Raw genomic sequence first — 11842 nt, 5'->3', positions numbered from 1 at the left:
TTGTTCCTTCTCCACAGCCCTGCAGTGCCAGCTAAGCCAATTAAATTATAAGCACAAATGGAAGAAACTTCTCAAATAATGTTCTCTCTCCTCTTGGAAACTCTTCCCTCCTCACCACCAAGAAAAAAAGAAACATCTCACAAAGAATACTTTGAGTTTATTGGTCAGAATTCTGAGGATTTGTCTGTTATCTCCAGATGTCTAATAGGTGCTCACTGAACTGTGTTCAATTGCTTCCTCACATTAACTCCTTTTCACCAAGTTAAAGTGTAAGGGACAAGAGGCTTGGGGACTTTCCTATTTTCCCATGGGACTCTTTTCTCTTCTCTTTCTCCTAATTAGATTAATGTGCTGCTTCCCAAGGACTGGCATACCTAGCTGGTCTAAAGCTACACTCTCCCTCCCTCCCTTTGTGTACTCAACACATTTGTTAAGCACCTGGTAGTGTCAGGCACTGTGTTAAGTGCTGGGCGTACAACAAATCTCACTTAGTTTCTGCCCTTGTGGAGCTTGAAGTCTATTCTAAACAGACATTAGTCAAATAATGACAAGCAAATGTAAAGGTGAAGTTTGAAAACTGCTGAGAGGAAAGTTCAAGGGCTATGGGTGTATAAGCAGAGGGGAGCTTAGTCTAGTGTCAGGATTGCTGTGGCCACAGAAGGCCTCCTGGAGGAAGTGGCTATTCAGCTGGCATACACTTTTCAAGAATTTGTTAATAATAAGCAAGAAAGACCTTTGCAGTTTTCTTTCCTTTTACCAGTTTTAACTAGGCACCTTGTGCACATCTGGTGTATTTTTATTATAGTGCATTTCAGTTTTACCAGTCACCTTTCATACCATACGTTTGAATTCTCTGAGGACAGGGGCTCTGTTGGTTATCCTTGCACTCCCTGTGTCAGCCTGTCTCATTATGCTCCTCTTAGGCTGCATGGGAACGGGTTGCTATGGTCGGATGAGAATTCTACCATGAAGTCTTGAAGCTTTCTCAAATCCACTTTTGTGGATTTTGTTGATTTTTTTCAAAACAAGCATTGGCCTTTTTTGGTATTTAGTTTTATTATTTTCTCTTATTTGTTTGTTTTAACAAGCGTTTGTTTACCTCAAAAATTTATTTCCTTGATTTGCCTGCATTCATCTCAGGCCTCTTCAGAGTTCCATGCTCTGCATATTTTTGGTGTTTCCAAATGAATATGAATGTGTCGCCCTTGTTTTTAGTTTGGTCCTTGCATCGCAAAGTATGTTTTATAAGCAACAGTAATTCTCCCAAAACAAAGCTTGTCGGCAAGGTAACAGGGCCACGTATTAAATCCCTATGAGGACAGATTGGTTTTCTCACATTCTCTCAGAGTGCCCATTCTTTCCTGACTTTGGCATGCACACTGACCTCATCTATGGCAGTGGACTCTGTGAGGTTTGGCCCCAAACGTTGTTTAATAATATTGTTTTTGTGCTTTATGGAGGCCCAAAATTAGAAATAACACCATTCAGCTTGTTGATAGGTGTGACAGAGCAATCCTCTTGCTACTGTTTGTTCCAACTGTTGTTATGTTATTATTATATGTTTAAAGTTGTGCCACTCCCTGTTTGGGGGGGTGCGTCTCAAGTGAAGAGTGAGATCATTCATTGTATTCATCACCACAGTCTTTCCAATCTTCAGGGAGTGGTATGATCCTTAGACCAGAAAGATGGATGGGATGGGGAGGTCTTTTCTTGGTGTAGAGATAGATCCTTTTATTGGCTTGAAGGAAATGGGTCAGAGTGCCCCATGGTCTGCCTTTGTCAGTGGGAAGGAAGATATCAAAGCAAAGACTGGTAGTGGGTACAGAAGGCATCCAGGAGAGTTGTGGTGGATTTGAACTAGCCCTCTGGGCTAGACTATAGTTTGATTTCAAGCAAACTTAGAATTTTGCAAAAGCAGTGCTCCCAGTGTGAGTTTAAAAGCTTTTCAGTACTTAACATTTCTCATGAGATCAATGATGATATTAACAAGTAAGATGTTTTGTATCATATAACAATATGTGACAACATTTGGAAGATCTGCATAACTCAATTAAGTGATATTTTCCAAATAAGCAATGCATGATGACACTAAATCCATTAAAAGTATAAGATAGATCAATATTGGATTTTAATATTACAAAGTATAGGAAGCTCATTGAAATGGCTTCAAATTCCACAAGGCAAAAACCGTTAAGAAACTATTACTTGAGGGAGTGACATCAGCATCATGGCAGAATGAGTTCTTCGCTTAGACTATCCTCCCTAAGGTACAAAGAAAAGACACTGATAAACCAACAGAGGACATTCACACAATACAGTAGACGTCTGAGAGATCCATGCAGTCATTCGTCTGAAGGTGGAGGTGCTGAACCCCCCCAGGAGGTAGTGGAAAGAGGTAAGGGGATCTCCTCTTCCTCCCTGAATGGCAGCAATCTAGGGCATGGGAATGCATGTGGCTCTGAGAGGAGAGGGTGGAAAGGGAAGCCCTCCACGGGAACGCCTTGGCTCTCAGAGTTGCATTCCAGCCCATGGGAATGCTCAATGCCAAGGAGGCTAAGCAATTGTGGGGATGTCTTCACCAAGCTGACCAGCCCAAGATGGCAGATAGCAAGTTCAGAGTGGGAGCATCTCTGGGATCTCAAATGCAAAAGAAAGCACCCCTCCCCCAACATGGTACACCAGCTCAGCTGGTCAGTCAGAGCAAGGGACCCCTGCCAGAGCACCTGCACACCTACATGTGTAAAGCAGCAGCAGCCAGCAGGCAAACACAGACAGACCCTGTCAGCACAGCTTCCAAAGGACAGGCATGGCTGCTGGGATCGCAGTGGCTCAGAATGCACAGCTCCTGCCCACCCCCTGCCATGGTGGCAGGTGGAATCTGCAACCAGATACTACCACTGTACGATAGCACAAACCTACTACATCAAATAGTATGAAGAAGTATATCAACCCTCCAGACCAGAAGGAAAATGACAAGTACCCAGAAATCAATCCTGAAGTCACAGAAATTTGCAATCTAAATGACAGAGAATTCAAAATAGCTATCATAAAAAAGCTCAATGAGTTATAAGAAAACTCAGAAAGACAGTTCAATTAAATCAGGAATAAAATTAATGAACAGAGAGATTTCGTCACAAAAGATACTGAAACTGTAAAGAAAAACCAATCAGAAATGTTGGAGATGAAAAACACAGTGAATGAGATAAAGAAAAATCTGGAGTCCTTAAGTAACAGAGCTGATATTATGGAGAACAGAATTAGCAATTCAGAGGATAGAAATATAGAAATGCTTCAGATGGAGGATGATAGAGAATTAGGACTAAAAAGAAATGAAGAAATTCTCTGAGAAATATCTGACTCAATTAGGAAATGTAACATAAAGATTATAGGTATTCCAGAGGAAGAAGTGAGGGAGAAAGGAACAGAAAGCTTGTTTAAAGAAATAATAGCCAAGAACTTCCCAAACCTGGAGAAGGGGCTGGAATTACAACTAAAGGAAGCTAATAGAATTCCTAATTATTTGAATGTAAAAAGACTTTATCCAAGGCATATATTAGTAAAACTGGCAAAAGTCAATGACAAAGAAAAATATTAAGGCAGCAAGGCAGAAGAAAATAACCTACAAAGGAAACCCTGTCAGGTTTTCAGCAGATTTCTCAGCAGAAACCTTACAGGCTAGGAGAGAGTGGAATGAAATATTCAAAATTCTGAAAGATGAAAACTTTCAGCCAAGACTACTCTATCCAGCAAAAAATATCCTTCATATGTAATGGATGAAGAAAAATATTCCAAGATAAACAGCAGCTGAGGGAGTTCATCAACATAAGACCCTGCTACAAGAAATGATCAAGAAGGCCCTCATACCTGGAAAAACAAAGAAAGGATTTACAAAAGCTTGAGCAAGGAGATAAATAGACCAAAAAACCCCCATATAATTGCAGCTAGCTATCAGAACAAGTTAGCAAACAATTATAACATTGAAGATAAAGTGAAAGAAAACATCAAAAATAACCATAATCACTTTATTTTAACCACAAACTCACAACACAAAATGGAATAAGTTGTGACAACAATAACTTAGATGGGGAAAAGGAAAAAGAAGGAACCTACTTAGACTAAGGAAATAAGAGGGTATCAGAAAATGGACTATCTCGTCTATGAGATCTTTTATAGAAACCTCATGGTAACCACTAAACAAAAAATCAGAACAGAGATCCAAATGATGAATAAAGAGAAAACCATCATAGAGAACCACCAAAATGAATTGGCAGTCAGAAATACATGGGATGAGAAACAAGGGAAATACAGAACAATCAGAAAACAATCAATAAAATGGCAGTATTAAACCCTCATACATCAATAATCACTCTAAATGTAAATGGATTGAATTCTCCAATCAAAAGACACAAGTGGCTGGATGGATTAAAAAACAAGTCCCAACAATATACTGCCTCCAGGAAATACATCTCAAATCTGAAGACAAACACAGGTTCAGAGTGAAGGCATGGAAGATGATATTCCAAGCTAATGGCAAACAAAAGAAAGCAGGTGTTACCATTCTTATATCAGACAAGGTAGACTTCAAGATAAAAAAGACAATGAGAGAAAAAGAAGGGCAGTATATAATGATAAAGGGACACTCTACCAAGAGGACATAACCTTTATAAATATACACACCTAACACAGGAGCACCAAAGTATATAAAGCAGCTATTAACAGACATAAGAGGAGAAATAAACAGAAACACAATAATAATAGGGGGCCTCAACACCCCACTTACATCAATGGGTAGATCATCAGACAGAATGTCAACAGGGAAATAGTGGAATTAAATGAAAAACTAGACCAAATGGATATAGAACACTCCATCCAAAAACAGCAGCATACACATTCTTCTCAAATGCTCATAACACAGTCTCAAAAATAAACGATATGTTGGGAAATGAGGCCAGCCTCAATAAATTTAAGAAGACTGAAATCATCTCAAGCATCTTTTCCAACAATAATACTATGAAACTAGAAATCAACTATAAGAAAAAAGCTGCAAAAGGGACAAATATGTGGAGATTATGCAGTGTGCTACTGATCCATTGGTTCATGGGTCACTGAAGAAATTAAAGGGGAAATAAAAAAATATCTGGAGACAAATGAAAATGAAAATACACCATACTACACCATATGGGATGCTCGAAAGTGGTCCTGAGAGGGAAATTCATTGCAATACAGTCCTACCTTAACAAACTAGCAAGATTTCAAATAAGCAATCTTAAACTACACCTAACAGAACTAGAAAAAGAAGAACGAACAAAGCTCAAAGTAAGCAAAAGGAGAGAAATAATAAAAATTAGAGCAGAAATAAATGAAATCGAAACCAAAAAAAGACAGTAGAAAGGATCAATGAAACTAACAGCTGTTTTTTTTGGAAGATAAACAAAATTGACAAACTCTTAGCCAGACTCACTAAGGAAAAAAGAGAAGGATCAAATAAACAAAATTAGAAATGAAAGAGGAGAAATTACAACAGATACCACAGAAATACAAAGGATTATAAGAAAATACTATGAAAAACTATATGCCAACAACTTAGACACTATAGAAGAAGTGGATAAATTCTTAGACTCATACAACCTCCCAAAACTGGATCAAGAAGAAATAGAGAATCTGAATAGACCAATCACAAGTAAAGAGATTGAAATGGTAATCAAAAACCTCCCCCAAAATAAAAGTCCAGGACCAGATGGTTTCCCTGGAGAATTCTACCAAACATTCAAAGAAGATTTAATACCTATCCTTCTCAAACTATTCCAAAAAATTGAAGAAGATGGAACAATTCCTAACACATTCTATGAGACCAATATCACCCTGATCCCAAAGCCAGACAAGACAACACAAAGAAGGAGAATTACAGGCCTGTGTCGCTGATGAACATAGATGTAAAAGTCCTCAACAAAATATTGGCAAACCAAATACAGCAATACATTAAAAGGATCATACACCATGATCAAGTGGGATTTATACTAGGGATGCAAGGATGACTCATCATCCACAAATCAATCAATGTGATACACCACATTAACAAAATGAGGAATAAAAATTACATGATCATCTCAATAGATGCAGAGAAAGCATTTGACAAGATCCAACATCCATTTATGATAAAAAAAAAAAAACTCTCAATGAAATGAATATAGAAGGAAAATACCTCAACATAGTAAAGGCCGTATATGACAAACTCACAGCCAACATCATACTCAATAGGGAAAAACTGAAAGCCATCTCTCTGAGAACAGGAACAAGACAGGGTGCCCACTCTCGCCACTGTTATTCAACATAGTACTGGAGGTTTTGGCCAGAGCAATTAGGCAGGACAAAGAGATAAAAGGAATCCAAATAGGCAGTGAAGAAGTGAAACTCTTGCTGTTTGCAGATAATGTTGTTTTATATAGAAAAAACCCTAGAGAATCCATCAGAAAACTATTAGAAATAATCAACAGCTACAGCAAAGTTGCGGGGTACAAAATCATCTCTAAAAAACAGTTGCATTTCTATACTTTAATAATGAACTAACAGAAAGAGAACTCAAGAATAAATCCCATTTATCCTTTTGAAACAAAAGGAATAAATATCTAGGAGTAAATTTAACCAAGGGAATGAAAACATGTACAGCAAAACTGTAATACATCATTGAAAGAAATTGATGATGACTTAAGGAAATGGTAAGATATTCCATGCACATGGATTGGAAGAATGAACATAGTTGAAATGTCCGTACTAGCCAAAGCAACCTACAGATTCAGTGCAATTCCAACAGAATGGCAGTGACATTCCTCACAGAAATACAACAAAGAATCCTAAAATTCATATGGGGCAACAAAAGACCCCCCAAAATCTAAGGCAATCCTCAGAAAAAAGAACAAAGCTGGAGGCATCACAATCCCTGACTTCAACCTGTATTACAAAGCTATAGTAATCAAAACAGCATGAGACTGGTACAAAAACAGACACACAGGTCAGTGGAACAGAATCGAAGGCCCAGAAATGAAACCACATATCTACAGGCAGCTAATCTCTGACAAAGGAGCTAAGAACATACAATGGAGAAAGGAAAGTCTCTTCAATAAATGGTGTTGGGAAAACTGGATAGCCAAGTGCAAAAGAGTGAAAGACCATTATCTTTTGCCATACACAAAAATTAACTCAACATGGATTAAAGACTTGAAGGTAAGATGTGAAAACACAAAACTCTTAGAAGAAAATATAGGCAGTACACTCTTTGACATCAGTCTTAGAAGGATCTTTGCAAATACCGTGTCTACTCGGGCAAGGGAAACAAAAGAAAAAATAAACAAATGATACTTCATCAGACTAAAGAGCTTCTGCAGGGCAAAGGAAACCTCAAACAAAATGAAAAGACGACTCACCAACTTGGAGAAAATATTTGCAAATCATATATCTGAGAAGGGGTTAATCTCCAAAATGTATAAAGAACTTATACAACTCAACAACAAAAAAGCAATCAACCCAATCAAAAAATGGGCAGAGGATATGAACAGACATTTCTCCAAAGAAGATATATAGATGACCAATAGGCACATGAAAAGATGTTCAACATCACTAATCATCAGGGAAATGCAAATCAAAACTACACTAAGACACCACCTTACATTTGTTAAAATGTCTATAATCACCAAGACAAAAAATAACAAATGTTGGAGAGGTTGTGGACAAAAGAGGATCCTCATACACTGCTGGTGGGAATGCAAACTGCAGCAGCCACTATGGAAAACAGTATGGAGATTTCTCAAAAAAAAAAAATAGAAATACCATATGACCCAACTATCCCAGTACTGGGTATTTTTCCAAAGAACTTGAAATCAACAAGACTTAGGCACCCCTATGTTCACTGCAGCATTATTTACAATAGCCAAGATGTGGAAGCAACCCAATGCTCAACAATTGATGAATGGATAAAGAAGATGTGGTATGTATATGCAATGGAATACTACTTAGCCATAAAAAAGACAAAGTTGTTCCATTCACAACAACATGGATAGACCTTGAGGGTATTATGCTGAGTGAAATAAGGCAGACAGAGAAAGACAAACACCATATGATTTCACTCATATGTGGAAGATAAACTAACATATGGACAAAAAGGACAGATTAGTGGTCGCTAGTGGGAAAGGGGGTTGTGGGGTTGGCATAAGGGGTAAAGGGGCACATTTATATGGTGATTGACAAACAATAATGTACAACTGAAATTTCACAATGTTATAAACTATTATGACCTCAATAAAATTTAAAAAAAAATAAAAGAAACTATTACTTGTGGAATTTTGGTATAGATTCCAGGAAAGACAACTGCAATTATCTTAAAAGGCTATTAAAACACTTCTCCTTTTTCCGACTACATATGTGTGTGACACTGGATACAGAACCAGATTTGAGAATACAGCTATCTTCTATTAAGCTGGACATTAAAAAGTTATCAAAATTTTAAAATCATGCCTCTCTTCTTACTAGTTTTGTTTTGGGGGATTTATAGTTACTTTATTTAAAGTGTGTTATTTAACATATGATAAATTTATTATTTTTTGCCAAAGAATTAAATAAATATTTAAACAATTTATGGTAAAATCAATGGATATAAGCCACATAAACAAAGCTCTTTTGGGTCTTCAATAATTTTTAAAAATGTGAAGTAGTCCTGAAACCAAAATGTTTAAGAACCACTAACTTGCGTAATAACACTCTTCCTTCATCTCTCTATTCAAATGGCATCTGTTTAGAGAGGCCTATGTAAAAATAGCAGCCTTTTAATTTTTCTTTCTGGCATTATCATGACCAGACATTGTGTTTTGTATCTATTTGTTTATTTTCTTATTAGCTGTCTTCCCTATGAAAATGGGGGCTCCGTTAGGGAAGAGATTTTTGTGTATCTTGTTCATTGCCTTATCCCCATCATCTATTATAGTATCTGCCACATAGTAGATATTTAGCAAATATCTGTTGAAATGATGAGAATATTTCCTATCTGGATATTTTCCCTATAGTGTTAAAACTTTTGGGATTCTGTATGTAATTCTTTTTAATTATGTCTCACGCCTTTGCCATTATTTTTGAGTCTCTCTTTTTGAGTCTCTCATGGATTTTTATACTCCCGAACGAATCCAGCCAGTTTTCACGTGGTGTTCTCTTCTGCTTCAACCCCCTCAGCACCCTCTCCTCACAACACAAATTCATACAGAGATGAGGTTCCATTTTTCCTGTGAAGAACAGCTGCCACTGTGGCCAAACACAGTTTCGCAACTGCACACTCCATCCTAGATGTGCTGGAGCCCTCAAGGTAGAATTGCATGGAGTTCTGTTGCAAAGTGGGAAAGAATGCCTGTCTCTCACGGTATTCTCTCTTAGAGGGTCACAAAACACATGACAGAATCTTTAAGGAACGAGCCCTTGCCATTTTTTATTTATGGCTTCTTCCTCCTACAACCCTGAATGGACTCCATGGGAGCCTGGAATAGAACCCAATGTGAGTTATGAACACTAAGATCGCTTAGACCCATCTCTCCTCTAACAATAAATACTATGCTTGTGTAAGCCCATCACACACACCTGACTCCCTTTTTCTTTAGAGCAGAATCTTAACCTTGGCTACACATTTGAATCAACTGAGAAACTTGAAAAGTGCTGAGGCCTTGGTCCTACCCACAGAAATTCTGATTTAGTTGATCTGGGATGCAGCCTGGTCATTGAAAGCATTCAAAGCTCTCCAGATGATCCTAATGTGAAGACCTGGTTGAATTGCTCCTCAGGCGTCCCCACAGGGACTTCTGTCAGCACATCCCTCCAGATCACTGGGTATACTCAGCCATAATTTTTCCAAGAATTGAATGTAATACAAAACTAGCTGTTTATGATGTTTTCAATGGAGAAACCAAGTGTCTTGTAAATTCAGGATACACCTGAACTGGAATGTGATCGATTGAAAGTGAAAGTGAATCAGCCTTTCTCTTCTCCTAAGTGCGTAGTGGGAAGCAAAATGTTTTTGTCTGTCATTTGATGGCTCCGTTTAGACTCCATCTTCATCTCCAGCCATTGTCCTCAACATGCATCCTAGACTCTAACCATCTCAAACTCTTTTCAGTTTCCTTAAACCTATGAAGTTTATTGGAAGTTCATGTTTGTTTGTTTTGTATAGTTAGGTTCCTCTGTTTAGAACAGCTTTTCACACCTTTTTTACCTCACACACTTCAAAGCATCTCTCAGAATCAACACAGTCCTCTGGAAAAGAAGCCTTCACTGCCACAGCCTAAGTTAGGTGTGCCCTCCCTGATTTATTTACCTCCACATCCTGGGCATTTATAATCACAGTGACACACCCTATTATAATTGCCTGACTCTTTTGCTTGATCATGAACTCCTAAAAACAGACCATGTATATTTCTTAATTTCTGAATTATTAGTATCCAGACAGAGCCTAATGCATAATAAACCATCACTAAGTGCCTATTAAATGGATGAGTGGACAGATGGATAAGTGTATTATATATTGGAAAAGTTAATTAGTGGATGTTTTATGAAATATTTATATCTGAAGTGTCCTTGGGGGTTAGATATCCATAACTTTCATTTTACAAGTGAAGTCAAGACAGTCATATGATTTATCTTGGGTTGTACTCCTAGTTGCAATGTACCTAGTACTAGAACTAAGAATTCCTGACTTTTACTCCAGTGCACTTGTTGTTTGGAATTTGCTGTGACTTTTTTATTGATGTTGTCTTGCTTGCCTTTGAGTTTGGTTGATTAATAATGGTTTAGGCACTGCTATGAGAAAAAGCATTTTCCTGAACACAAGTCAGAATTTGGGGGTAGTGCCTAAATTCTTAAGCTGCTCAATTACCACAATTCATGCTATCTGCCCTAATGGTTGAAACCATGGCCCATTGCCATTCCATAGTAAATACTCAAATAGTTCCTTTGAAATGCATCAGAGATCGTTAATATATTAAAAGATATGGTTGGTGAGTTGCATAGTACTTGCACTTAACCTAAATAAATTTTTAAAGCAACAGTAAAGGTGAAAAACAAGAATGAGAAATAATATTTTAAATAATGCAGGCTATGTTTGACATTCCACTTAATTACATTATGCCTGAGAATGAACATGATATAAATATGAATATGAACATGCTCAACTTTCAGACAGTCTCAGTTCCTACGTGTCTCTTAGAATTCAAGTATCATGATGCATTGTGTGTGAGTCTAGAGATAAAAGATATGATTTATTTTTCATTCAGCATAGCCCCTAACCCTGAGCCAGCTACCAGCTCTGGTATCAACCAGAGAAACTGATTGGCCATGTTGGATTTCCTGAGACACAGTAGGTTGTTCTCCAACATGGTACCTTCAAGAGCAGTTTTCATGGACATTAAAACCTATGACTCCATTAGGTAGGATTTTTCTCTCTCTACATATGTATATGGAAATGATATTTACACATATTCTGTGATATACATTATATGTCATATATGCTGTATATATTATATTGTTGATAATATAGAACACTTTATGTGAAGAAATTATTTGTATGAACTTCTGGTCAATAATGATGAATTGAGCACATGCTGAAATGTACCCCATCCTATCTACTCCAAACTCAAACATTAGAGTAAAATATTTTTAAAATAAATTAACATACTTGTTCTAGGAAACAAGAATGAAAGGTCTCTATAGACTAGAAAAAGGATATTCCTCTAAAAGAAAAGAGCAGTGGGGGAGCAAATAAGGTTGACAAAAGTCTGAAGCTGTGAAGTCAGTCTACAGAGAGAGTTAAATTTGA

General features: G+C 37.3%; 1 protein-coding gene across 20 annotated transcripts in view; it reads left to right on the top strand.

The window, feature by feature from the left end:
- Positions 1–11842, top strand: part of MTHFD2L (methylenetetrahydrofolate dehydrogenase (NADP+ dependent) 2 like) — a 142555-nt gene that overhangs the window by 72824 nt on the left and 57889 nt on the right. For 3 of the 20 annotated variants that reach the window (XM_070505658.1, XM_070505655.1, XM_070505659.1), the window contains one exon: positions 18–2103. The exons of the other annotated variants lie outside the window; for them this stretch is intronic. In XM_070505658.1, coding sequence (XP_070361759.1) covers positions 18–79 — 62 coding nt within the window. In that variant the 3' untranslated portion in view covers positions 80–2103. Of the gene's footprint in view, positions 1–17; positions 2104–11842 lie in introns of those variants that run through there. 20 annotated transcript variants of the gene reach the window in all.

This window comes from Equus asinus, chromosome 3, assembly GCF_041296235.1.
Source record: "Equus asinus isolate D_3611 breed Donkey chromosome 3, EquAss-T2T_v2, whole genome shotgun sequence".
Lineage (NCBI taxonomy): Eukaryota > Metazoa > Chordata > Mammalia > Perissodactyla > Equidae > Equus > Equus asinus.
This window is presented reverse-complemented; position numbering and strand designations above follow the sequence as displayed.